At 42.9% G+C, this 27823-nt stretch overlaps 1 protein-coding gene across 5 annotated transcripts in view; it reads right to left on the bottom strand.

The window, feature by feature from the left end:
* The window catches only part of MYH10 (myosin heavy chain 10), a 157709-nt gene that overhangs the window by 47888 nt on the left and 81998 nt on the right, over nt 1-27823 (bottom strand). For 3 of the 5 annotated variants that reach the window (XM_037808394.1, XM_037808397.1, XM_037808395.1), the window contains 6 exons: nt 18722-18895; nt 14295-14468; nt 13960-14074; nt 9705-9767; nt 3647-3840; nt 3432-3553 (listed from right to left, as the gene is read on the bottom strand). In XM_037808394.1, coding sequence (XP_037664322.1) covers nt 3432-3553; nt 3647-3840; nt 9705-9767; nt 13960-14074; nt 14295-14468; nt 18722-18895 — 842 coding nt within the window. The remainder of the gene's footprint in view (nt 1-3431; nt 3554-3646; nt 3841-9704; nt 9768-13959; nt 14075-14294; nt 14469-18721; nt 18896-27823) is intronic. The other 2 variants (XM_037808396.1, XM_037808398.1) reach the window with 1 other exon arrangement.

The raw sequence follows: 27823 nt of genomic DNA, 5'->3' as shown, positions 1-27823 counted from the left end.
CATGAGGTGATGCAAAAGTGAATACTGCACCAGCCGTGGACATGTGCTGCCGATGGGATGCTAAGTGAGCTGTCTGCTGCCACATCCCCCTACCTGAAATGCCCAGCCTAGACTGTTTCTTTGTGTTACTCAGCTACTATCAAGAGAACATGCACAGCATCGTGGAGAAAAAGGACTGGGCTTGTGTTTTTTAACAAGTTGTAAGAGGAAAGTATTAGCTGCCAGAGAACCCTTTTGAGAGGCCGTGCAGCCCAGCGGTGAAGGCTCCCGCCCTGGAACCCCACGCCCTGGGTTCTAATCCTGACTCCGCCGCTTCCCAGATCAAAGTTTCAAACTCAGAGTATTCACCAAGTTTAGCCACCGAACCTGTGGGAATTCAGTTGTAGGGAAGGAGTAAAGGAGATTATTCCCACATTACAGGGGGGAAAAATGAGGCACAGATAATGAAGGAAATGCTTTAAAAAAGAGCTGAAGTGTGGGTGGGCAGAAGGTTAGAAGAATAAATCCCACTGTCTCCTCTCCCTACTAAGAAAAAGACTGGGGAAGAGTTCTCCCCTTAGATTAAGAATGGGTGCTCTGAACTACTGATTTTATCAACCTCTCTGTAAATCCAATTCTGAGCTGAGTCCCCTCAAGCACAGGAGTAAGGGCATGCGTCCTGGAGCCAGAAAACCTGGATTCTAATCCCAGCCCCACACTTACTAGCTGTGTGACCGCAGCAGGTTTCTTAACTTCTTCGTGCCTCTGTTTCCTTATTTATGAAATGGGGATGACATCATCCACCTCGTGGGGTGGCTGTGAGGGCTGGATGGGTTAAACTACATAAGGAGCTTGGAACACCGCCTGGAGCACAGTGAAGGTGAGACAAGTGGCGTTTAGCTATTAGAATAACTGCCTCAAAGCCCAGAGAAGCCTTGATTCCTAAAACTGTACACGGTTAAAATAAAAGGGGCTGTGGAGACAAGCCCCAAAGGAAGGGAAGAAGCTGTGTGAAGGCCAGGCCTGAAAGAAGAAGGCCTGGGGCAGGTGTGGGAAGGAGGCAGTGAGGACCAGCTTTTACGTACAACTGCATGATTCTGCCCAGGGGCCGGTCCTGGGAGTGAAAGATGAAAAGTTCAAGACAGTGACGAGTACAATGCTGGATGGAAATGCTGAAAGTAGCACCCTGTCTAGTTCCCAAATTCAGGGGGAAAGCCATCAGTATTTCACCTTTAAATGTGAACTGGGTGGTGGTTACATGGGTGTGCACATAAGTAAAACTTCACTGAGGTTTAGGTATGACATCAAAAGCACAAGCAATAAAAGAAAAAATAGATCAGCTGGATATTATCAAAATTAAAAACTTTAAAGAACAACATCAAGAAAGTGAAAAGATAATCCACAGAATGGGGGACAATTTTTACAAATCAGGTATGCGATAAGAGATTTGCAGCTAGAATATATAAAGAAGCATTACTTACAACTCAATAATGAAAAGACAATCCAGTTTAAAAATGGGCAAAGGATCTGAATAGATACTCCTCCAAAGAAGATTAAACAAATGACAAAAAAGCACATGAAAAGATGCTCAACATCACTAGCTATTAGGAAAATGCAAATAAAAATCCCTATGAGATACCACTTCACACCCACTAGGACAGCTATAATCAAAAAGACAGATAATAACAAGTGTTGGCGAGGACATGGGAAAAAGGGAACTTTGTATGTTGCTGGTGGGAATGTAAAATGGTGCAGCTGCTTTGGAAACTAGTCCAGCAGTACCACAAATGGTTCAACACAGAGTTACCGTATGACCCAGCAATTCAACCCCTAAAACTGCTACGAGGTGTTCAAACAAAAACTTACACACTAACATTCATAGCAGCATTATTCACAATGGCCAAAAAATAGAAATAAATATCCATCAACTGATGAATGGATAATTAAAATGTGGTACAGCCATACAATGAACACTATATGGTTACAAAAATGAATGAAGTACTGACTCTTTCTACAACGTGGATGGACCTTGAGAACATTATGCTGAGCAAAAGAAGCCTGAAACAAAAGACCACATATTATAGAATTCCACTTATATGAAATGTCCAGAATAAGCAAATCTGTAGAAGCAGAAAGTAGATGAGTGGCTGCCTAGGGTTGGGGAGAGGGTGTAGAGGGCTGGGGGTGACAAGTAAAGGGTGCAGGGCTTCTTTTTGGGGTTATAAAAGCTGATTGTGATGATGGATGCACAACTCTGTGAATATATTAAAAACCAATGAATTGTACACTTTAAACAGGTGACTTACATGAATTGTATCTTCATAAGGTTGTTAAAAAATCCACTGAGCTGTACATTTAAGAATCTTGTGCACGTTACTGCAAAAATAAATTTTAGCAAAAAGACAGCGGCTATATTAAAGGATGCATCTTGGCTACATCAGTCAACTTTGTATCCTAGATGCCAACTGTGTCCCTTCTACTCCTGTTAATAAAAAGTAAGAATCTACCAGGCTGTTTAATCATACAATGGGCATGATGAGGGCTTTCCCAAAGACCCACAGGGATTGGGAGAGCTTCTTGACTGGATTCCGTCTGGAATGTGGGACGGGATAAGGGCCTTTTTTGACCTGTAGTTCTATCTATTTCATGGAAGAAATGTTGTCATACTTTGAAATCTGATTTCCAGGAGAAAGAAGACAAAGGCAAACCAAATTAACTATTAAAGAAAATTACTCAATAAACTTTAAAAATAACTGTTTCCCATCACATGTGGTTATCCATTTATATTGCACATTGAATATCTCCTTTTCCCCTTAATCCTTCTGTTCTAATCTATCCTATCCCCTACTATTTTCTTAATTAAAGAACTTCAAGTGTGCATACACACATACTCCCCGACATTGTAAATATATATTGGAAAATATACGTATGTCCATAACACCTGCACACACACACACACACACATGCACAGATATATTTATAGAAAAAGCCGTAAAGAAATATCCCAGAAGGTTTTCAAGAATCATTCTTGGATGATTTTAATTTACTTTTGGCTTCACTGTCTGTTCACATTTTCCTAAAAGGAACATATATGAAAAATCAGTTTTTAAAATGACTGTATTTAAATCCCAGATAGAACTATCTGAGTGAGGAAGTCTTCTGCTTTGCATGTTTTTCACCAACACACAGCTCAGAGCCCCGGGGGCGGGGCCACTTCTATAGCAGTAACCACAGCCGTTACCAGCACACTGTCTTTTTATAAAGTAAACATGTAATAAATATTCTTGACTAGTATGAAAGTAATAATGAAGGTAATAATAATTTCTCCTTTCCTAGAACAAAACTGGAATTTTCCAGGGAATAAGTGAAAACCTTTCCTCATTGGCTCACCATTTTGATTCATATTAAGATAAGGTTTGACACTTATGCAAAACTCTCAAAGTCAGAAATACCTCTGTCTGAATTCCTGGAAAACTATGCGGTTTGGGAAGCCCTGGCGGCAGATCCGGATCCCCTCCAGGACGCCGTTGCAGCGGAGCTGGTCCAGCACTAGATGCGGGTCCAGTTTTCCAGCCTAATCAAGCACACGGAAGTTTGACAGGTTAATCTTTGTGACCTGACATAGATCGATTTTAAACACCAGCCGGACATTCTGCTGGACACGTACCCGCTTCTCGTGGTTTGGAATGATGCAGCGAACGAAGTTCGGGTTGGTGTTGCGGAGCGTGGCCATCAGCTTGGTGAGCGATTCTTTGTAGAGCTGCCCAACGGTGCGGAACATGCCCTTCTTGGTCTTGTACGCGGAGCCGAAGGCCGTCTCCGTCATCCCCGTGACTTGATCCAGACCCACTATACGGTCCACTGGGGAACAGGGAAGTGAGAGGGAAATAAGGCCAGTCTGACCCGTTGGCGGGGAAGGCAGACAGTGAGAGTGCAGCAGCACAAGCTTGTGGGACAATGATAAGAGGTGCCGATAGGTAAGGCGGTCAGCATACTCGACACTGCACAAGCCGCGGAACCAACAGCCACATACTTCCAGGGCAGGACATCGTGGTGCTCTCATAACTTCAGCTACGCATACCGGCAGAGGACTTCCACTGCACTACTGTCAGGAACTCACTGGCTTTGATACCATCTGGCCTGTTACATACACACTTACTTGGGAAATTAAAGATCACTGGCTGGTATTATTGATACACAAACTGACAATGTGACCAGTCTCAAAATACGCAAAAAAATATTCGAGTGAGCAAAATAAATCCATGTAATCAATCTGCTCAGGGATTAGGGACCAGAGTTAGCCCTTGTTAGTCATTAGATTTTCAGTAAGAAAAGGGATTGACTGTTCGGGAACAAATGCTGGAAGATGAGATTACATCAGCTCAGAGTTTCAGCAATGAGTGCCTTCTGCTCTTTTCTCAAAGCATGATGAACTGGCCTGAAGGGGCAGCAACACAAAGCAGGGGATGTCTTCTGCCAAGAACAGACGCCTACGCTTCCTGTGTGTCCAACGGTCACACTTCTCAGACACGGTCCTCGAATCAAAGCAGCTGACACCTGACATCATCCACACAGACCAAGTCCTTTCAGTGAGGAGATAATAAATAGGCCAGCCCCGTGCACCAGCCACACATTTGGTGCATATGATGCTCCCATTAAAAAATGGGTTAAATGAATGAAACCTGTGACTGAAGTGTTTTTAAACAATTAGACTATCAGTTGAACTACCCTTTAATGACCCTTCTACCTCACAGCCCCCTTCCATCTCCTGAATCCATGATCCGTGACAGAAAGCATGTGGGGCTGGCACTGGGTGGAGGGCTTTATGGGCAAGAGCTTATTTAATTCCCAATATCCAATGAGGCTTTAACCATGGTCCAGGCAGGTCTTAAATGGAAATTGGGACAAGGTGGATGTAATCTGGTTAACTTCAAAGCCCACACATGCACACCCTATTACCACCTCTCTCCAGCAAAGACATCGGGCTCAAGGGTTTAGGCCAAAGCTAGTTCTCCTGCCTGTGCGCTGGCGTCCATCTCCATCCACCGCACACACCTCTCCCCCTTCACTGGCTCCATGCTTCAGCCGAGAATGGCACCCATCCCACACTGCTCAGCCCACAAATCAGTGGACCTCCCTGAACCCTGCGTGCATGCAAGCTTCCTTCTGGAATAGTCTCCAATTGCCACCCCACACCCTTGCCCCCTAATTTCCCCGTGTGCAGCTAACTGGCCTCCACTCTCTCCTCCCGCGCTGCTCAACACTATGTAGGCAATGACCAGCCAACTGCTACAGAGTTAACTCCACCCAGCACTTATTTTTCTAGACCCTGTGCCTGTCACTGTGCATTCTGCGAATGCTCTCCACCCCTGGGTTCTTTCATGAATCTCCCCATCCCCGTTTCTCCATCTCCCACTCTCATCGCTCTCGTCACTCCCTGGTGACTGCACTTTGGCTCTGGACATCTGGGCCCTCACTAGGGACTCAGACTTGGCTCACCTGAAATCCTTTATAGAATAAGGGAAGATGCAAGTACAGACATACATCACTCGACCGTCTGCTTTTCTCAAACTGTATTCTTACCCTGAGCAATCTTGTTTATAACTTTCACAAGATATAGCTGAGGGTCTGGCACCTGCAAGCATCTTCACCCAGACGTCCCCAAGGTGCCTGCCTTCCGCAGATTCTCGTCACGTGCCTAGCCTGTCTGCCTTCACTGACACTGCATCCCTTGCCCCTGGCACAGTGTTTGGCATGTAACAGAAGCTTGGTAGACGTACGTTAGTGAAGAGGTGAAGTAAACATGAAGTACGTTTATAATTAAAAATAGCGAGAAATGCACTGAAAGAAGACAACAGGATGCTGTGAGAGATGGGTGGTTACGGAGCTCCCCGGGGAAGGGTCATTTAACACCCAAAGGATGAGAATGAGCCATGGAAGGCTGACATTCCAGTCTGTGTGGAGGGCAGGAAGAAGCGAAAGAGGGCTGGTGCTGACGAGGACACACGAGTGAGGAGAGAGTGAAAGGAAGGAAGAGCGGGGAGATGACGGGAGCACAGCCTCCCCGCCCCGGCACCGGCCCGGGCAAAGGAGCAGGCCCGGGGCAGTTATTTAGCAGCCTCTCGCCGAAAGAACATCAAATTCAGCACAGGAGAAAGGGCAGCCCGTCCACTGTGCAGGGATCCAGAAATGTACGATTTCACCCCCAAATTAAGACCTGGGAAAATCTCTAATTTAAGAGAGTATTCCCCTGTTAAAAGGTTAGAGCAGGGAGCAGAGAAAGGCAGAAAATGCAAAGACAAGACTCAACGAGTCTGAGAAATGAGCAGGCTGCTCCTACTAGGATCTGATGTGCTGAAAAGGGAAGTGTCTTTGAGTTGTGGCTTCAGCGCAGACTGGCTCTTTACCCTCCTGTGTTCACAGGCAGCTTCTCCCTGAAGGGTCAGGAAAACCTTGTTAGGGTTGCCGGTGGGCGTTTAAATTTATAGTTCCATTCCCCAGCAGCCTGAAAAGAATTCAAAGTATTTTATGCCAACAGCCAATTTACTAATCTATAAAATCTGGTCAACTAATTTGAACTGTCAGAAATTAGTTGAGTTCCACAGAATGGAAATCTGTAAGTTTCACAGAAAAGAAGCAATTTTTAATCCTCTATTTCATCTAGCCATTAACAGTTTCAAATAAAGAACAGTATCATCTAGTGTGAGAATTCTTAATTGGCCCTGGTTCTAGGGAACAACCTCAGGAGACAAAGGTATACAAGATTTTTATAGTTTTCGCATCTATGCATGCCAAAATACGGGTACTAGTCAGTTTAATTCTGAAGTAATTAAGCCAGTTCTTCATAAGCCCCCTCTAGTTAATATGGCTAGAAACCAGAAGAAAGGGAGAGAAACCTCTTTCACAGGTTACTTTTGCCAGTCAGATGGTGCTGATCTCGTGCTCCTGGCAAAAGGCCCCTAGCGCCATCCTGTGCCTGGCAGGTGGTGAGCGCTCCATCAACACCCATGTAACAAATGACGGCAGTTCCATCCTAACCTAGATGAAAATGCTACTAGAGGTAAAAACCGATTTGAAAACAAATATTTAGCTGCTATGAATTCCTAGAAACAGTCTTAACCTCCGATGGTCCATCTCCCTGCTATCCCTATCACAGAGTAAAAAACAAGGATAATGGGTAGGTAACAGCTGGTCAGAACCAAGCTGTTCAATTGTTCTAGAATATATGGCAATTCTCACAAAAATTCCAGGAAGGTCAGAGACTGATAGGAAGCATGTGATTTAAGAAGAAAGCAATGTCCTTTTCCCAGGCACTAAGTTGGATTTGAACACTGCCCTTCACCTGTCCCTCACCGACACGCTCCTAACCCCTACGGAGCCACAGCTGCTCCAGCCAGCAGGAAGCCCCAGCCTCCCCGGAGCCTTCTGCTGACCTCGGGCTCTCGCTCCCCCTGGCAGGTCCCACGGGTTCCCGCTGGCCCTGGGCAGGACAGCACAAATGCACACTGCCTGGCCTGTGGCACTGAGTAAAAGCGGACTTGCACTAAATAAAAACCAAGGAAATACACATCTGCCGAGTTTCTCCGCAGCATCAGTGGTGTGGCAGCGACCATGGCAGCTGCAGAGGGGTCGTGGCCACCGCAAATCCAGATACTGCATGTCTGGGTGCTTCCCACATGCCAGGGACACACTCCCGCCGCCACAGTCAACACTCACTAGAACCCCAAGAACTAAGGGTCATTGTTCCCTCGTCCTCAGGAACTCAAGTGGCAGACATGGAAAGCTGCTTCTCCTTGAGCTCCCAAGTGTTGGTAAGACTCATTAAAAAAAAAAAGATGAATAGAATATTTTACAACAACAACCAAAAAACCACTGAAAATGATGACAGTTTAACTAAGCACATAAATGGGGTCAGAGCTAAACCAAGGGTTCTAACATGGTACTTAAAATTGAGCTTATGACCACTGGGGATCATCTGTAAGGAGATCAAACGGTTCCTTTCATCAGTCAAGTTACCTGATTTTAAGTGGAGCTGCCCTTAATGACTTACTGGAACCAAAAAAAAAAAAAAAAAACTGGTTCAAAAGTTTTTGAGGCTAGAACACCCTCACCCTCTGCTTTCTCTAAGCTATGGCGGGAAGGGAGGTGAGAATTCAGAGGCTTCAGAGGCTGAAGGCAGGAGCCCTGCACACCCTGTTAGTCGCGGCTGCCCCAGGGCAAGGGCTGCCTCTGGGAAAGACGAAAAGGGGTGGAGGCACTTCCCTACCAAGGATGAAACTTCACGGAACTTCCCGCATTTTCTCTCCTCTCCCTCTAAATCTCTCCTAGATCTGCCAGCTGCAATCCGGCACTCATGGAAGGTCAAAGGCCCTAAGTGGCACTTCTCTGCGAAGGGAACCACAGAGAAAAACCAACCAGCATTAAGGCATTATACATCATTTCCCCTCCAACACATTTTGCATTGGGCCGAGAGCTCAGAGTCTGGAGCTCCAGAGAGACTTGGAAACCCAGGAGAGTTGAGATCAGTTAATCTAAAGAGGCAACAAATAATCTACATAGGGGAAGAGTCCAAAGGACCAAGTGCTAACCTTTTAACAAAACCAAGTCCCATGCAGACCATAAACTCTTTCTTTCTCCCGACTTCTCGATGTTTCCAGGACTCCCCCAAGCCCAAAGATGACTGAGATTGACGATAGCTGCCTTTGGAGTTCTGCGGAGTCCTCACTCCAGCTCATGCTTTCTATTCTCTCTCTCTCTCTCTCTCTCTCTCTCTCTTTTTTAACCCTCTGCTGGCAACCTACTTTTGTAGTATGAGAACCAGAGGTGACAGCAGGAATTGTGACTTGGGATTAAACTAGGCACATTCCTTTCAAATTTGTTAAGTAACTTTTGAGATGGATTTGGATCCTGGCATTTTCATGTTCCAAATCATAACATGAATTTGCTGTTATCTTTGAAAGCTGCTACTTGCCAATTTCACAAAACGATTGGAAGGCTGGGTGACTTCACTTTCATGCTGGACTCTCAGGGCCCGCTAGCCATGGCTGGGCTAAGGATTCAGAACACAGGCACAAGCGTCCTGAGTTCAACTGCAGGTTTAGTGTACACATTCAAACAGCACTCCCCTCTCTCCTAGCCTCGACTGGCACGTAGCAAGCCTTGTAGATAGTTTGAATGTCTTCAGTTCAAAAGAAAAAGCCAAGTAGCCAGATAGGCACACAAATTCCAAACAAAAGGTACAACGATGAGATCCACACGCCCTAGATAAATATGCAATTATTTGGTCACAACATGTTAGTGTCAAAAAAACAAAAACAAAAAACAAAACTCCTTGGAATTCCTTGGAGTTGAAAATTTAAAGGTGACTCAAAGACAAAGGAAATACTTAGCAGAACAGTTCCTAACAATTCCTTTAGAGACTGTGTGTCGGAATGGAAGCGGCGATGGCGCCCCTTTAGATGCGCAGTGCTACGCAGGAAAGCAGCAGCGATGTGTAGGCAGTAGCGACGGGATTGTTTATGCACTAAAACAGTTACCCTGAAGCATAATAAAAGTGAGCGTGAAATGAAAGGTTCATGCAGGCCTGTGAGCAAAACAAAACAGAAACCCCGAGACCACCCACCTCCCCTGCCCTCCCCAGCCCCCCGGCCAGCGCCCCACAAGGTTTTCCTGTGGGCGTAAAGCCCTTGTGTTTTGGAAGACCTACAGGCTTTTTATACATTCACCTGGTGGCTCATGAAGACCAGAAACACTGTCATAGAAAGAAGCTCTCTGAATATTCTGAATCTCTAAAGCAGAGAAACAGCAAAAACAGGACAGAAGAGCAGATACACAAACACTTCAGTTAGTCTGCAAGACATTCGACATCACAAAAGTAGTCCTGAGCAGATCCCATGCAAACATTAGTGTTCAGATAGAGAATTTGCATATTTGGACAAGGTTCTTAATAAAAGAAATTTAATCTGATTCAAAAGAGCACACTCCCAACTCCAAGTCTGAGCAATACAGCATATCAATGTTAAATGATTATCCCCATGTAAATGAAGGACGAAATTTAAGAGCAGCAAATTACTATTTGAGTTATTGATCATAAAATTATCTTGCAATTAGCAAATTAGGACAAGGCTGCAGTAAAAGCACTACAATACATGTAAATATTAGTTACTATTACTGTCAAAAATTAACACTGCTAGTGTAGTTTTACTTCCAAGACAGATTTCTGAAAATCAATTTACTTCACATATGAATTCCTGAAAGATAGGTAATTATCATTAAGGAAGCCAAAATTCAAGTTCTGTTACAGCAAAATGTTAAATGTGCAATGGGATATAAATTTTTTTATGATTTTGCCAATAAAATTTAAAATCATTTCAAATCGTAAGTATATGATACTTATTGATCATACTGTATTTCATGAAATATCCTAGGAGGCACATTTACATGAAAATGTAGTCTCTAGTTTTTGTTCTACATAAGCCTCAAGAAGTCACACGAAGTCCTTTGCAACAGGCAGAGACCCTCAAACAACATCTTTTAGCAAAATTAGGCACTATGAATCTCTAGGGCAGGGCTGCCACCAGTAAATCTTATTTTCCTGGTTTGGTCTTGAGCAAACTCTATTTTAACACAAACTCTATATTAACACAAAATGTTGTATGTTGAAGATACTGCATCTTTGCAGGTGAACTGTATTACATTCATAGTCAACATGTCCATGGCTTTTACGATTAAGTTGAATATAAAGAGGAAAATAATTATGATTTTTCTTTTCCTAGAAAGCTCCCCTTATTCAAGAGTGAGCAGCAATGACTTCCCCACCTTGGAACCCTCTTCAAACTTCTGTGCCTGCCACTGACGTTACATATGAGACATGCTGTCCTCAGAGCTGGACACGAGCGGCTCAGCCTCCCCGCCTGCCCTTCACCCTGAGATCAGCCCTCCCAGCAGTGAGGGACCCGGGAGATCCTCTCGGGGGATGCAACCGAGTCCCCGTCCACCGAGGCAGAGGGGCCGCGGGACTGCCTGCTGGCACGACAGGATGGCAAACACAAAGGACTGCCCCAGGGCAGACGTGGGCAGAGCCAAATAAAACACGGGGCGAACAGGACTTTCATCAGCCTATTTTGACAAAAGTGGCCAAACACCCTCCCAAGCTGAGTATCTTGACTTTCTAAGTCAAGGGCTCTAAACAGTGCAGTCTGAGGATCAGAGTTGGGGACAGGGACTCTACAAACCTGCAAGAGTGTCCTCTAAGCACGTACATAATGGAATAAATAACTTTTTGGTATCTAGTAAATGGAAAGCACAAAATACAGTTAAGGAATCTCCAGACAGGCTCTACTTGGGGGACCTCTCATCGACCGTCCCTGCCCCCGCTCCACCCTTGCTGCCGAGTCTTCTACTCCTAAAACCTCTGAACTGCTGCGGCTAAAGGCCTCTCTGAGATCGGGACTGTGAGATGTGGAGCTACAAGAGGATGGAAGGAGGAAGCCTGGGGAGCCGGGAGCCAAGGTGAAGACAGCTCAGTCCGATTACTGCACGTGCACACCCTGATTCTCAAGGGAGGGCAGGGGCATGGCTTTCGGTGATTTTAAATGCATCTCACAGATTATCACAGTGGTAAGCACATGATTAGCTACAGAGTATTAAATGAGAGTCAAGTGCTCAAGTCTGTTTCTCGTGACACTGCTTTTGGTTAAGGAATATAAAAAATAAGGCATCAAAAAATGGCCAATAAGTCAGAACGAGTGTGTGAACCCAGGACCTAATTTCCTTTGCTAGCCTGTCGGTGCTCCCCGAACAGTTGCTTCTCTGCCCATTCCAACCGAAGGAAGAGGAAACGAGGCAGCATCGGGAAAACTCCCGTCTCCTCTGCTCCTTCTCCCAAGTGTCGTTCCATCCCCTGGCCTCACCCTGGCGCCTGGTGCTGGCTCGCTGTCTCAGGCAAATCCATCCGACAGACCACCGCCAGGTTTACTGCCTTGAGCTCAGCCTGGGAGGTCACCCGGCTCGCAGACCGTCTGTGGCGTCACCGATCTACACAAGAGCATCTGGGTTCCCCATAGTCTGGTCTCAACCTACAACCCCAGCCTCATTTCCTACTCCCCACCTTTCTGCTCTCCGGCCAGAGTGGAACGTGGGGTCAGCCCTGGAGGAACAAGCACCGGATCATCTGCAGCCTAGACCTACCCCGTGCCAGCTGCACTTGTGAAATGACCCCATGGCTGGATGACCTCCTGCAGGCACGCGTACTGCTCCTAAAGGGCTGAGGAAACGCTTATAAAGTGGTGCTTAAAACACTGACTGGGACTTGATAAATGCTCAGTAAATTTATTATCCTTTGAGGGTAAGAAAAATCACCTCCTCCTTCATGACATTTTGCCTTAGCATCTTAGGAAAAATGTCAACCCTTCCTTTGTTGTACATCCCTAAAAACCCATCCCTTACCGTTCCCGTGGCACCCACGCAGACTTCTGGCCCTCAACAATCTGTGTGCCCAGGTCACTCCCTTTCCTGGAGGAGAGGACAGAGCACCGAGTGACCCTGTCACTGCATAGGGCCCTGACACTCTTGATTAATTCCTCAAGAAGGCAAACACCTGTCAATGGCTGCATTACCCATCTTCTGCTGTGACCTGTGCCCTCCACTCGCAGTGCTGGTCCTTTGAGCACCATGGCCTTATGACTACCAGAGCCCGAGACTTTTCTTCAGCTCCACTCCCATGTCCATATGCCACTCCAGCATTTCCTAGGAAGGGGGTGAGAGGGCCTTGTCCACGAAAGACTGCCAGCTGTGCGTGGGGCCTGCTCCTCTCCCGGAGCTCAGGAGGCAAAACCAACTGAGCAGGGCACTGGGAGTCCCCTGGTGGGCACGCAGTAGCCAGCTGAAGATTCTCATTTAAAGGCAGAAGATTAGAAGCTTCTGCTTTACTTGGGGGAACCTGCCCTTTCTGCCCAACCCTCCTTTCAGTCTCAGGCACACAAGCTCTTCCCAGGACCCCCCGTCCGTGTGCAGCAGCCCCTAGCCTGCCCCCTGGCCCCCTAACGCTTGCTGGATTTCATGCACTTGGCCAGTTTGGGGAAGATTACCTTTTGGTGCTGCTCTCTCTCCTGCTCACTTCCTCTGTGCTTTCTCTCTCTCGCTTCTTATCCCAACTGCCCTACCCCTTCTCTGTGCTTTCTGTGTTTCTTCCCCTCCACCTCTGACAAGGTGACTGGACGAGAAGGTCTAGAGATGTTAAAGAGAAAGCAGAGGGGAGCCAGGCCACCCGAATGGGCCTGGCCCTAGAGTTGCGGCCTGGGCAGGTGCAGCTCCAGGGCTGAGGGCCTGCGTGGCCAGTGACCACAAAGAGGTGTGACGGAGCCACAAGGAGACAGAGCGGGAGCCCTGAGCTCGACTGGAAGGTACCGGCTCCACCAGGCATGAAGACACAGACATTTTGTTTTTCCAGTACTAGTAAAACCTTCTAGTCTAAAACAAAATCACCAGAATCTTCACTGGAGGTTTGTGCAAACAAAAGAACAAGGACTAATGGAAATAAGTGAGTGAAGCATATGAGGGATCTGAGGGCCACCAGCTACCCCGTGTGAGTGCACCGGGCCGGGCGCGGGGAGGGGGTGCAGCTGAAGTGGTGCGTCTCCAACACAGGGGAAATGCACACATATGGGCCTTCCTGGGCTGTGCGTCACGCTGTGGATTCTAATGGCACGGGGACAGGGTGGCCTGAGGCCCAGGATGTTCCCACACTCCCTGTAGCATCTGACCCAGAAGGCAGAATAACTTGCTCTTCATTTGCTAACCCAAGTATTCTTAAAATGGATAAATTCCGATATACCGGCAGCCCTGCTCTAGGGAAAAAAAGAGTATTTAAGTAAAATATATATACATACGTAGTTACATATATATATAAAGAACCATATGTAAACTTTGATTTTAGAAGATTTCAGCCACGCTTAATTGCAATCATGAGCACATTCTCACCATCCTTCCAGAGCTCAGCAACAAATCGGTCTGACGACTGGTGCAGGAGGGTGGCCACATTGTCGTTGAGCGGGTCCATGTTCTTCATGAGCCACTCGTCCGCCTTGTAGTCCACCTGCACCGCCACGGCCAGACGGGGACGGGGAGACAAAAACAAGAATGCTGTGAGCCTCAACCAAAACCCTGCACAGAACAAGACCCCAACAGGCTGTCTCAAAAGCGATGCATTTGTGAGGTATTTAAGCATTCACAGACGCTCATCGGCCCTTCTGTGATGCTCCCATGAGATGCAAACAGAGATTCTCTCCCGGTTCTTTAACGCCAAGGTGGCTCACCTTCCCTGCATAGTGTATGATGCAGAAATCAGCTCTGTCTTTCAGCTGCCGAGGCTTCTGGAACTTGGAGTGGGAGCCTTGCTCCTGAACCAGCTTTTCAACGAAGGTTTTATCTGTAGCTTTCGGGAACCAGCACTCCTCATCCAGAAGGGCCAGGACGCCAGGGGGGTTGGCCTGGGAAGGAGAGGCAACGGGACGGACACGTTTTGCCTGTCACTTAAAATACTAGAAGCTTTTCCAAAGGGTTTCATAAAAACTTCCCAAATAGGTAGACTTTTATGAAGATCTATGGAACATCAACTGCTAGGATGAAAGGTGATGTCCAAGCCACAACCAGTTTATAATTTGAGTACTGAGATCTCCAACTGCTAAGTTAAGTACTGGTAAGAAACGGAGCAAACAACTCATCTCATATAAACTTATCAATATGGGATTCTAAGTAAACTAATTCCAAGTAGATGGACCCAAAAAATCAGCAAGTAAAAAAAGCCAGAAAGGGGGAAGGAGAGATGAAATTGAAAGTTTATATTTACAGTCAATGACTGGCCAGGATAAACAATAAAACCTCAACTGGAAGGCTTTGGACATTTTATAGCCAAATTTAATCAGTGATGATTAAATAAAATGTACCACTTCACATCTGGTGAAATATTAAGGAGCGTTTATGGATGATGGTGAAATAATTCACCAATCACTTTATATCCTTGTTTTAACAACCACCGGCGAGCCTATGTTGTGTCACTCAACTCATTCAATGAAAAAAGGCCTGGAGGCAGCAAGCAGCTTGGGGGGCGCCAGGGCTGGAGGGACTGCTAACGGGTATGAGGCTTCTTTTTGAGATGATGAAAAGTTCAGGAATCATTAATTAGATTAGATGGCTGTACAATTTTATAAGGTGAATTTTATATTATGTGAACTATATATATCTCAGTTTAAAAAAAGCCAATGTAATAACTTCCTTTTTAGAGGCAAGTGGGCACCCGTGAAAGCTAAATGAAGGGTTTAAGTGGTGTGCCAATCTAACACGCCTCTGGGCCCTGCTCGCCGTCATACCGCAACCACAGCCAGATGGTGAGAGGAAACTCAATGTGTGCTGTTCCCAGAGCATTCCCAGAAGTCAGCTTTTTCAAGAAACCTCCAGGACCAATTTTCTTCAACTTACAAGGCCTTTATATTTACTGAAAAAGAGGTGGCTACGCACAAATGTGGTTTAACGAACTAGTGGTTTTAGTAAAGTCTAAATGAAACACTGTGTTAACATGGTCAGAGAAAGGTGACAGGAGGCCGAGTTCCAGCACAGGGGAGCCACGAGGAGCCCAGCTGAGAGCCTCTCTGAGGGCCAGTCCCGGGGGCTCCTCCACCTAAGAGGACCTGAGGATCATGGTCACAGGCAAGCAGGGTGAGGTAATCCTAGAGGAGGAGCCAGGGTTCAGAGTGGCAGGCAGCTCAGTACACCCCACTCACCTGACAACTATGAGGAGCAAGTTCCATATTAAGATAACTGAAAGTTCCATCTTTCGACCATAATTTTTACGTTTCCCATCCCTTTTAATGAAAATACGTAAGTTCTGAAGTAGGATCCCACATATGATTTAATCTTTTCTAAATGACTTGGTGAACAGCATGATTATGAATATCCTTTATGACACCCTGTCTCGTTTTCAGTTGCCCCCCCTGGCCCTGCAACGTCAAGGTCTCCTGTCAGCGCTGCTCCATCAAACTGGGTGATTCTAAAGCGCTGCACGTGGGGATAGATAAACGGTCAGAGGCAGCAGCAGGGGTTTTGTAAAAGAGCTTTCTGAGCTCAGAGGCTCACCTGCTACCACCCCACGCCACCCCAGGCTGGGCACCGCCACAGGGCATTTCCCCTCCGGAAAACACTGCCCTCACACTTCACTTTGAGAGGAACATCAAGGGCATCACAACCTCATACCATTTTACGTGCTACGATTAAAGTCCCTATATCAGAAGTTCTTCCAGGATTTAAAAAATGTCCATCAGACTTTATATTTCTATTAATAAGCGGAATAAAGTAATTCTAAAGAAGAAAGGTTGATGTAAAGAGTGAGTCAGCACATTTTTAAAGTATTTCATTACTTATCTGTTTTTAAACCCTCAAGTTACTGTTAATAAGAAATTAATGTGTTCAAGCTGTTAGAACGCTGTTCTATAATTTCAGACCCTACATCTCATTAACTGACCCCCATGGGGCCTGTATTACAAAACTTTTTCATTTTCAAACAAAAAGTTACTGCTTAAAACATTTAAAAAAAGAAAGAAATAAAAAGAAAAAGGAGCGAGTCAGTATGAAATCTTGGATTCTGTTCCTCTGCCTTCCGAGCTGTCTCTCCTTCAAGTTAGAACTATTCTGGGCAGGAAACAGAGGGGCACATTCTACAGTTTTTGAGGGAGGAGGTAAGAGCCTAGGAGGCCGGGACAAGAAGAGTATAAGGAAAGGCAGAGGGAGGGAAAGGAGGTGATGAATTGGTTCTACTCACTGCTCCTAAGTCTCCAGGCACAAATGCTCTCTGCCAAGGTCAGGCCCTCCCCACTCTAATTCTTTCCAAATACCCCTGTCAAATTGTTTTCTTAAAACACCACTGTTAATGCGTTGCTCACTGGTTAGTTTCTGTTTCTGAAATTTAGCTCCAGAACGCTCTCTCACTCACGCCCAAACATCCTCATGTGTAAGACCTTCAGTGACACTGCCCGTGATCCGGCCAGGTGGTACCACCTTCCAGGTCCCTGCTGCACCCCCAGTCTGTACATTTCCAGGAATTCAATAAATTCTTGCTGCTTGGATCTTATCCTGAGTCAACAATTTTTAAACCTAATGTCTGCAAAATAATTGAAAACGCAAACATCAAATCCTTTCTGCTTCATCTGTTTTGCTGTGAGCTAATTATTAAGAATAAAATTACCACATGAGAGGAAAGGAAAATATGACAAACGGTATATAAAGTACTTTGTCCTAAAAGATAAAGCCATGTAATAGAAAAGACAACGAAATGCAATCAAGTAACCATTAAGGGTCATTTAAGGGTCACAAAACCATTAGATTTTAAAACCTTCTAACAATGTTTTTAAAAATAAGGTTGACAATTTTGCTTTTGGAAGAGTTTAGGCACAATTATGCCTACAGAAAGAGACTGACTCAGCAACTTTCCAGGTTCTCTCCCACCCTAAAATATAAGTGCAGGTGGACAGTCGATACACAACCACCACATTCTGCCGGTGTCACAGGGATACGCACAAACGCATCGCCAACAACAAATCCTAGTCACCAGTAGGTTCCGTTCCCATATTTATATAACTCCCTATTTTTTTTGGCAACAAAGCAGCAAGGAAATGTATTTGTGCATTTGTGCATGCATGGAAGTGAACTGGAAGTTCCTACTAGTCCTGAAATATTCCTTCAAAATAACACCACGGGTACCAGGAAGCAGACCTCCTCCCAGCTGCAGGCTATCTTGAGAGTTCTGCTCTAAACAAGCAGCCATAGTACCCTGCAAGGTAAAATGACCACTTCTGCATGGGTCAAATGGAGATGCCCTGTTACTTCCCTTAAGCTCTGATTTCTGATGTGCTGGAGCTGCACCTCAAACAGCGGAGGGTATCTTCTAAGTTGCTCCCATTTCCAATTCATACCCTCCTCTCCACCTGCACGTACTGATGACACCCAGTACCCCTAGGTGTTAGACCCCCAACATCTTCAAACAAGTGGGACACAGGTGGGAACCAGAGACAAAAGCAAGAAAAATAACTGAGAAGACACAGCAAAATAAAATAAATGACGCTAACACCTTGCTGAGAAAAGCTATGCCAGGGAACACACAGCCAAATCAGCAATATTTGTTTGAGATCATTTAGGGGTTCATAAGTGAAAGAATTATACAGTTCTGTGCTTTTCCACATACAACAAGAAAACAATCTCTGAGGCTTGATGAGATTGCCATGAAAAACACACTTGCCCCCAAAATGGTAAATATATCTGAAATTTCAAATTAAAAAAAGAAAATATACCTTCAAAATAAACACATCTGTACTTCTGAGAACAAGCGTTAGTTATTTGAAAAGTGGATTTACATGGTGTGCCTTGGTGTCTGGGCAGTGGGGGGACGGTGTCCGTGGTGGCTATGGACACACATCAGGCTACCAGGGGCCAAAGCACGGTCTTCAGTACAGTCACAAGTGCAAGTATCAGAAAGAAGCTGCAAGAAAGGAGAACTAAAAAGGACTCTTACTGGAATGCTACCTGGTTTCTAAATAGATGTTTTAAGAGGATCACCTTCCTAGAAAATTTATGCTGAAAAATCATCCGAATACTGAGGAGGCAGGATGATCTCCACCTCTGGTTATGCCAAGGGAAAGCCTGACAGCACTGCGTGAACATGGCCCGAGAGCCAGCGAGCAGAGAATGTGCTTACGGGCCGCTCGATGAGGTCGATGCAGGGCTGCAGGTCGAGGCCGAAGTCAATGAAGTTCCACTCGATGCCCTCGCGCTGGTACTCCTCCTGCTCCAGCACAAACATGGTGTGGTTGAAGAGCTGCTGCAGCTTCTCGTTGGTGTAGTTGATGCACAGCTGCTCGAAGGAGTTCAGCTGCCCAACAGGGACAGGGCCATTTTCCAAACATGGGGAGAGAAAACAGGGGCCGTCAGTCAGATGGTTATCACAAACCATCCACCAATGATTAACTAGATGCCCACAGATGAGTGATTCTACCCATCGATGGTGACTAAACCATCTCAGGCACACACACCCCTAAGTTGAAGAGAGAGAACCTGTGGCCACAGCACGTGACCAACCTGCTAAAAACAATAAGGAATAAACTTAGTATGCACACTGACTTATCTACAAATAGAACATAATTCAATTTTTATTAACGAATGGCGAAAGAACAGAAATGAGGGGGGAGAATGAGACAGGAAGCGAAAGGAAACATGGGGACTGAGGCAGGTCGGGGTAAGAGGAGGCATCAGCTTTGGTGCAGTCCCCTCTTGCTCTCCCTCGAGGCTGTGGGAGGGGGCTGGCGAGACCCCAGCACAGCCTGGCACACACACCAAGTGTGAGGTTCCGGGCAGCTGTTCCGTGCATCCCCTTCCCTCCTCAGACCCTCGAGCTGGGCCAGCAGTGGGGTGTTGACCGTGGTGCTCTCGTGAGCCCTGCCCCGTTCTCTACCGTGCTGCCGTCTGGACGGGCGGGTGGAGGGCTACGAGTAGGTACAGTTTTCCGAAGTGTTAGAAGCCCTCAACCTTTCCTCTGTCCCTATGCTGTTCAGGAGAGAAGCACACGCCCATAAACAGCCTCCTGCATAACCTCTTTATATAAAGTGATTTCAATTAGGGAGCGTTTAACCAATCTCCAAGGAAGATGTTTACACACGGAACAAGCCACGCTGACCTTCCACCCCCCGGGAGGGCTGCCCTCACTATTTTGGAATGAGGTCAGGCTAGGAGGCAGGGGCAGGGTTGCCTTGCTCACTTCTGTATTTCCAGGCACCAGCACAAGAAACGCTTGCAGACCGTCTAGTTAGGATTTATTCATGTTTGTATAAATGGGTTTTGCTTTGCCTTGAGATTACGAGATCTTACTGCTCTATTTAGACTGGGCTACTATCTGTAAACAATGGTACTTTAACATAAAATTAAAAATGTAGAAAAGAGTTGAAAAGTAAGTCTCACCCTAACACTCTACCAGTTCTCTCAATAGTCAACCACCGTTGCCTATTTCTTGTGATCCTTCCAGACATTTTACACACTTACAAAGTGTGTGCATGTGTCTGTGTGTGTATGGCAAGTTGTCTTTTTTTTGGTTAGTGACAGAGTATACTGGAGACTTTCCATGTCAGGATTTAAAGCCGCCTTACTCTTCACAGAGGCTGCACAGCACTCCACTGTACGGATATAGCTTAATTAACCAATTCCAAATGGTGGACATTTAGGCTTTCCTCACTCTTTTTCAATGACAAAAATTACAAAACCATCTTGCATTTTTAGCAATACACACATTTGCCTACTGTCAATAATGTTCATAAGTCAAAATCATACTTCTTGAAATTCTACAGTAGCATTTTCAACTACTCTCTTTTCATTTCTTTTTCTGAATTTTACTGACCATTTTTTTTTTTTACTAATTTATTTTTTCAAATTAATTTTGGAATAAGGTTGCCTAGTTCTCCCTCTTAAAATATTTACTGATTGTGGGAAGATGGCAGAATAGGAAGCTCTAGGAATCAGTCCCACCAGCAAAACAACTGTTGAACTGGCAGGAAATGTCTGAATCGACTATTTTGGAACTCCAGCATCTAGGGAACACTGCAGCATCCAGAGAAGAACTGGAGGAAGAGGTCAGTGAATTGTGGTACACTCTGGTGTGTTTCGCCTTCCATGCATCAGCCACCAACCCCACCCCTCACCCACATGGCCGGCAGCAGTGGAGACAGCAGCCCAGGCTCCTGGTGCAGCTTGCTGGTGCCAGGGTGGGCTATAAGGACTTTGTTCTCCAAAATCCAAGGGTGTGTGGTCTGATCACAGACCACAGCTTTTGATCAGCTACTTCAAATCTCTGAGGGGCCGGCTCTGAGGGTGGCAACTGTGCCAACTCCCCTCAGGCAAATGTGGCAGAGGAATCTTAAAGAGGTGGTACCCATTTGTTTTTCTCTTTTTTTCTTTCCAGTCCATTTGGGAGCAAAAATAATTTAGAAAAGTCACAAATTGATGGCTCCAGCTCTCAACAACAATAAAAAAACCTAGCAAATGCAAAGCAATGGGATATCTAGATTTCCAGGGTTATAACAATAATACTCAGAATGTCCAGTTCTCACCAACAAAAATACAAAGAAAGAGATAAATATGGCCCATTCACAGGAAAAAGAGAATCTGCTAGAATTCATCCCTGAGGAAGCTCATACATTGGAACTATTAGACTTTAAATCAACCATCTTAAACTTGTTCAATGGGCTAAAGGAATCCGTATACAAAGAACAAAAGGAAATTAGAAAAACACTGCCTAAACAAAATAAAGAGATGGAAATTATAAAAAGAAACCAAACAAATTTTTGAGCAGCAAAGTACATTATTTGAAATGAAAACCTCAGATGGAGTCAACAGCAGATTTGAAAAAGCAGAAGAAAGGATCAGCGAATTTGAAGACAAGGCAATTGAAATTATCCAGTGCAAGTAGGAGAAGGAAAAAATAATGAAGAAAAGAGAACAGAGCCTGAGGGAGCTGTGGGATACCATAATGGAAACCAACATACACACTTCTGAAGTCCCAGAAGGACAAGAGAGAGAAAAAGGGGCAGAAAAAGTTTCTGAAGAAATAATAGCTGAACACTTCTTAAATCTGATGGCAGACATGAACATACAAATCCAGAAAGCTCCACGAACTCCCAACAGGACAGACTCTAAGAGATTTACAAGACACATTATAGAGAAATCGTCAAAATCCAAAGACAAAGCAAGGATTCTAAAAACAGCAAAAAAAAAAAAGCAACTTTTCACATACAAGGAATGCCCAATGAATTAACAGTGGATTTCTCATCAGAAACCACTGAGGCCAGAAGAGAGTGGGGTGATATATTTAAAGTCCTGAAAGAAAAAATATCAATCAAGAATTCTACATCTGGCAAATTTATCCTTCAAAAATGAAGGAGAAATGAACACATTTACAGAAAAACAAAAGCTGAAAGAGTTCATTACTGGAAGACCTGTCCTACAAGAAATGCTATAGGGAGTCCTTCAGACTGAAATAAAAGGACATTCGATAGTAACTTGAAGCCATGAGAAGAAATAAAGAAGACTGCTAAAGGTTCCTACATAGGTAAATGTCCTGTAGCTTTGATTCCTAACTGCTTTTTTCCTCTCCTATATGACAACAGGCAAATGTGCAAAAAAATATTTTAAATCTATGTTAATGGGCATATACTGTATAAAGATGTAATCTGAGACAATAACCATAAAAACAATAAAAAGGGGGAGGGACGGAGGTACACAGTAGTAGAGTTTTAATACTACTGCAACTAGGGTGATGTAGTCAAATGAGGTTATTAGTTGAAGATGGTCATTGTATTTACAAAGGCAACCACTATGAAAAAACAAAAACAAAAACAAAAGAAAAGAAAGAAGGGACTCAAAATGGTACACTATTAAAAACATCTAAACACATTTTTAAAAAAGGCAGTAATGAGTAACTGAAGAACAAAAAAACATACAAGACATACAAAAAACAAATAGCTAAATGGCTGCAGTAAATCCTTCTCAGTTATTACTTTTAAAAGACAGAGATTGGCAGACTGGATGAAAAAGCATTATCTATCTATATGCTATCTATGATAGATTCACTTTAGGTACAAAGACACAAAGAGGTTGAAGAAGAAAGGGTAGAAAAAGATATTCCATACAGAGAGTAATCAAAAGAGAGCTGGAACAGCATATTATTGTCAGATAAAATAGACTTTAAGTAAAAAAAGATTAGAGACAAAGAAGGATACCATATATTAATAAAAGATGCAACTGAGCAAGAAGATATGATTATAAACATACATACATCTCACAACAGAGTACAAAAAATTATGAAGCAAAAATTGACAGAACTGAAGGGAGAAATAGAGTTCTACAATAATAGTTGGAGACATCAATACACCACTTTCAATAACTAACAGAACGCCTAAACAGATCAATAAGGAAAGAGAAGACTTGAACAATACTATTAACCATTTAGACATAATAAGACATAAACTCTCTACCCAACAACAGCAGAATACACATTTTCCTCAAGTGTACACGGAACATTTTCTGGGATAGACAACATGAAAGTAAACAAATTGAATCTTAATACATTTAAAAATATTGAAACCATACAAAGTATTTTCTCAGATCACAATGGAATAAAGTTAGAAATCGAAGAAAACTAGAAAATTTATAAATATGTGAAAATTAAACAATCAAGGGGTCAAAAAAGAAATCAAAAGGGAAATTAAAGATTAGAACAGAGATAAATGAAATAGAGCACAGAAAAATAGGGAGAATCAACAAAACCAAAAGTGTTTTGTTTTTTTTTAAAAGATCAATAAAATTGACAAATCTTCATTTAGCCAGACTGACAGAGAAAAAGAGAGAGGACACAAATAACTAAAATAAAGAATGAAAGTGGGGCTATTACCACCAATCTTACAGAAATGAAAAAGGATTATAAGATGGTACTGTGAACTATATGCCAATAAATTAGAAAACCTAGGTGAAATGGACAGATTCCTAGAAACAAGTTACCAGTCTACCAGTAGAAGATACAGAAAATCTCAACAAACCTAGAACAAACAGATTGAATCAGTAAGAAAACAAACAAACAAACAAACCCACCTCCCAACAAAGAAAAGTCCAGGACCAGATGGTTTCACTGCTGAATTCTACCAAACATTTAAGGAAGATTTAACACTAATCTCTCTCAAATGCTTCCAAAGTATAGAAGAGGAGAGATTACTTCTTAACTCATTACCCTGATACCAAAGCCAGAGAAAGACAGCACAAAGAAAATTACAGACCAATATCTCTTATGAATGTAGATGCATAAAACCTCAACAAAATACTGGCAAACCAAATCCAAAAATATATTAAAAGGATTATACACCATGGCCAAGTGGGATTTATTACAGGAATGCAAGAATGGTTCAGAATAAGAAAATCAATCAACTGTAATACACCACATTAATAGGATTAAGGGGGAAATATCACATGATCATCTCAATTGATATAAAGAAACGACATTTGACAAAATTCAGCATCCTATCATGATAAAAACACTCAGAAAACTAGGAAAAGAAGGGAACTTTCTCAACATGATAAAGGGCATTTATAAAAAACCCACAGCAAATATCATACTAAAAGGTGCAAGACTGAAAGCTTTCCCTAACTGTGAGGTTAGGTTCATGTGTCAATTTGGTCAGGTAATGGTGCCCTGTTGTCTGGTCAAGCAAGAACTAGCCTTTTACTGTGAGGACATTTCATGGACTTAAATCATCAGTAAGTTGATTGCATCCTAAGGTTAAGGTTAAGGAAAGCAACTTTAGCAATGAGAGATGTTTAATCCAACCAGTTGAAGACTTTAAAAAAGGAAAAGTGATGACTTTAGCAGTTAGAAAACAGAATTTCCATCTCTACTTCAGCCAGTCAGCTTCTTCTGGGGAATTCACTGAAAACCTTCATTGGAGTTGCCAGCTTGCAGCCTGCTCTATGGAATTTGGACTTGTGCATCCCCACCGTTGCATGAGACACTTTTATAAAATCTCGTAATATTACAGTATCTCCTGTTGGTTCTGTTCCCTCTAAAACCCTGACTAATACACTATAAGACCAGGAACAAGACAAGGATGCCCTCTGTCACCACTATTAGTCAACACCATACTGGAGGTTCTAATCAGAGTAAGCAGATAAGAGAAAGAAATAAGAAAGCTGCTAGAACAAATAAACATATTCAGCAAAGTTACAGGATACAAGGTAAACATGCAGATACAGTTGGGGTTACTATTCACCAGTAATGAACAATCTGAAAAGGATACAAGAAAAAATTCCATTTACGATATCACCTAAAAGAATAAAATACATAGAAATTAACTGAACCAAGAAGGTAAAAGACTTGTACACTGAGAAGTACAAAATACAGCTGAAAGAAATTAAAACCTAAATAAATGGAAAGACATCCCATGTTCATGGATTGGAAGACTTAAGATTAAGATATTAATACTGCCTAAAGCGACCTACAAATTCAATGCAACCCCCATAAAAATTCCAGCAGCCTTTTCTGCAGAAATGGAATAGCTAGTTCTCAAATTCATATGGAATTGAAAGGGGTCCCAAATAGTCCAAACAATCTTGAAGAAGAACAAAGTTGGAGGACCCACACTTCCTGACTTAAAAACTTACAACAAAGCTACGTTAATTGAACCAGTGTGGTACTGGCATAAGAGCAGACATAGAGCCCAATGCAATAAAATTGAGACTCCAAGCAAAAATCCACACATCTATGGCCAGCTGATTTTCAACAAACAAGGGTGACATTCAATGGGGCATTTAATGGGAGAAGTAACAGTCTCTTCAGCAAACGGTGCTTGGACAACTGGAGATCCACATACAAAAGAGTAAATGTAGACCCTTACTTCTTACTTCTCATATACAAAAATTAATTAAAAATGGATCAGAGACCTAAATTAAGAGCTAACAAGAAAACATAGGGCAATGATATCTTTGGGACCTAGTAGTAAGCCACAGATTTTTAGATTTTACACCAAAAATACAAAACAACAGAAAAAGACAAAATGGACTTCATCAAAATTAAAAACTTCTGTGCCTCAAGGACATTAGCAAGATAATGAAAAGACAACCTACAGAATGGGAGAAAATATTTGTAAACAATATATCTGAGAAGGGCTTAATAGAATATATAAAGAATGCCTACATTTTAATGCATTGGAATAGCTAGAAGTAAATACCTGAAACTATCAAACTGCAACCAAGTGGCTTTGACTCTTGAAGACAACTGTACAGCAATGTAGCTTACAAGGGGTGACAGTGTGATTGTGAAAACCTTGTGGATCACACTCCCTTTATCCAGTGTATGGATAGATGAGCAGAAAAATGGGAACAAAAAACTAAATGAAAAATAGGGTGGGTGGGGGTGTTTTGGGTGTTCTTTACTTTTATTTTTTATTCTTATTTTCACTTTTTCTGGTACAAGGAAAATGTTGAGAAAATAGATTGGGGTGATGAATGCACAATTATATGATGGTACTGTTAACAGCTGACTGTACATTTTGGATGACTGTATGTATGTGAATATATCTCAGTAAAATTGAATTTAAAAAAAATGAAAAAAGAAAAAATGAAAAAAAAAAATGCCTACAACTCAACAGCAAAAAGTCAAACAACCCAATTAGAAAATTAAATTTTAATTGGACAAACAACCCAAAATAAATTTTAATTGGACAAACAACCCAAAATAGAGTTGAGACGTCATTCTGATGCATTATATAGATATCTCTTTTTAGTTTTTAGTATACTGGAATAACTAGAAGGAAATACCTAAAACTGTTGAACTGTAGCCTTTATTCTTGAAGATGATTGTAAACTATGTAGCTTACACTGTATGCCCATGTGATTGTGAAAACTTGTGGCTCCCACTCCCTATATATAGTGTATGGACAGATGAATAGAAAAATGAGGACAAAACATAAATGAATAATAGGGAGAGATGGGGGTTATGGGATATTTTGGGTGTTCTTTTTTACTCTAACTTTTATTCTTATACATTCTTGTGTGTGGTAATGAAAATGTTCAAAAACTAATTGCGGTGAATAATGCACAACTATATAATGGTACTGTGAACAACTGATTGTACACTGTGGATGACTGTATGGTATGTGAATATATCTCAATAAAATTGAATTTAAAAAAAATGGGCCAAGGATTTGAATAGACATTTTTCCAAAGAAGATATTCAAATAGCTAGTAAGTTTATGAAAAGAAGCTTAACATCATTAGTTACCAAAGAAATGCAAATTAAAACGACAATGAGATACCACTTCATACCCACTAGGTTGGCTATTATTTAAAAATCTGAAAACAACAAGTGTTGGTAAGATGTGGAGAAATAGGAACCCTCATACACTGTTGTGCAGCTGTTGTGGAAAACAGTTTGGCAGTTTAGAAAATTAAACATAGTATTAGCACAGGGCCTGGCAATTCCACCCCTAGGTATATACCCCAAAGAAATGAAAACAGGGACATGGATAGATACCTGCATACCAATATTCACTGCAGCATCATTCACAATTGTCAAAGGGTAAAGCAACTCAAGCGTCCATCAAGAGATGAATGGGGAAGCAGAATGTGCTATACTCTTACTCAGCTGTAAAAGGAACTGAAGTGCTGGTACACGCTACAACATGGATGAACCTTGAGGATGTTGTGTCTAGTGAAATAAGCCAGGCACAAAAGGACAAATATTGTTTGATTTCTCATATGAAATACTTAGAATAAGTAAATACCCAGACAGAAAGCAGGACAGTGATTACCAGGACGGGGAGAGTGGGAATGGGGATTTCTTGCTAAACGAATACGAGTTTTGATTTGGGATGATGAAAATAGTCTGGAAATCCATAGTGGTGAAAGTTACAGTTTTGTCAATGTACTTGATGTCAAAGAATTGTCCACTTAGAATAGTTAAAATGATTTTTATGTTATGTACTTTTCCACAATTAAAAATAAATTTAAAAAATTTACAAAAAAAGAAAAAAACATTAATAGGTTTTCAATTATATTCAATTTATAGATTAATTTGGGGAAGACATACACTTTGATACTGAATCTTCTATTGGAGCATAAAGTATGTCTTATCGTTTGTTTAAGCCCACTTCTGTTTTTCTCAGCATTTTAAAGTTTTCTTCATCTAAGCCTTGCCTATTTTTTCTTAAATTTATCCCTAGGTATTTCATCTTTTTTTTGCTGCAGCTGGGAAATGAGGTCTTTTTTTTGG

Source organism: Choloepus didactylus, chromosome 18 (genome assembly GCF_015220235.1).
Source record: "Choloepus didactylus isolate mChoDid1 chromosome 18, mChoDid1.pri, whole genome shotgun sequence".
Classification (NCBI taxonomy): Eukaryota; Metazoa; Chordata; class Mammalia; order Pilosa; family Megalonychidae; genus Choloepus; species Choloepus didactylus.
This window is presented reverse-complemented; position numbering and strand designations above follow the sequence as displayed.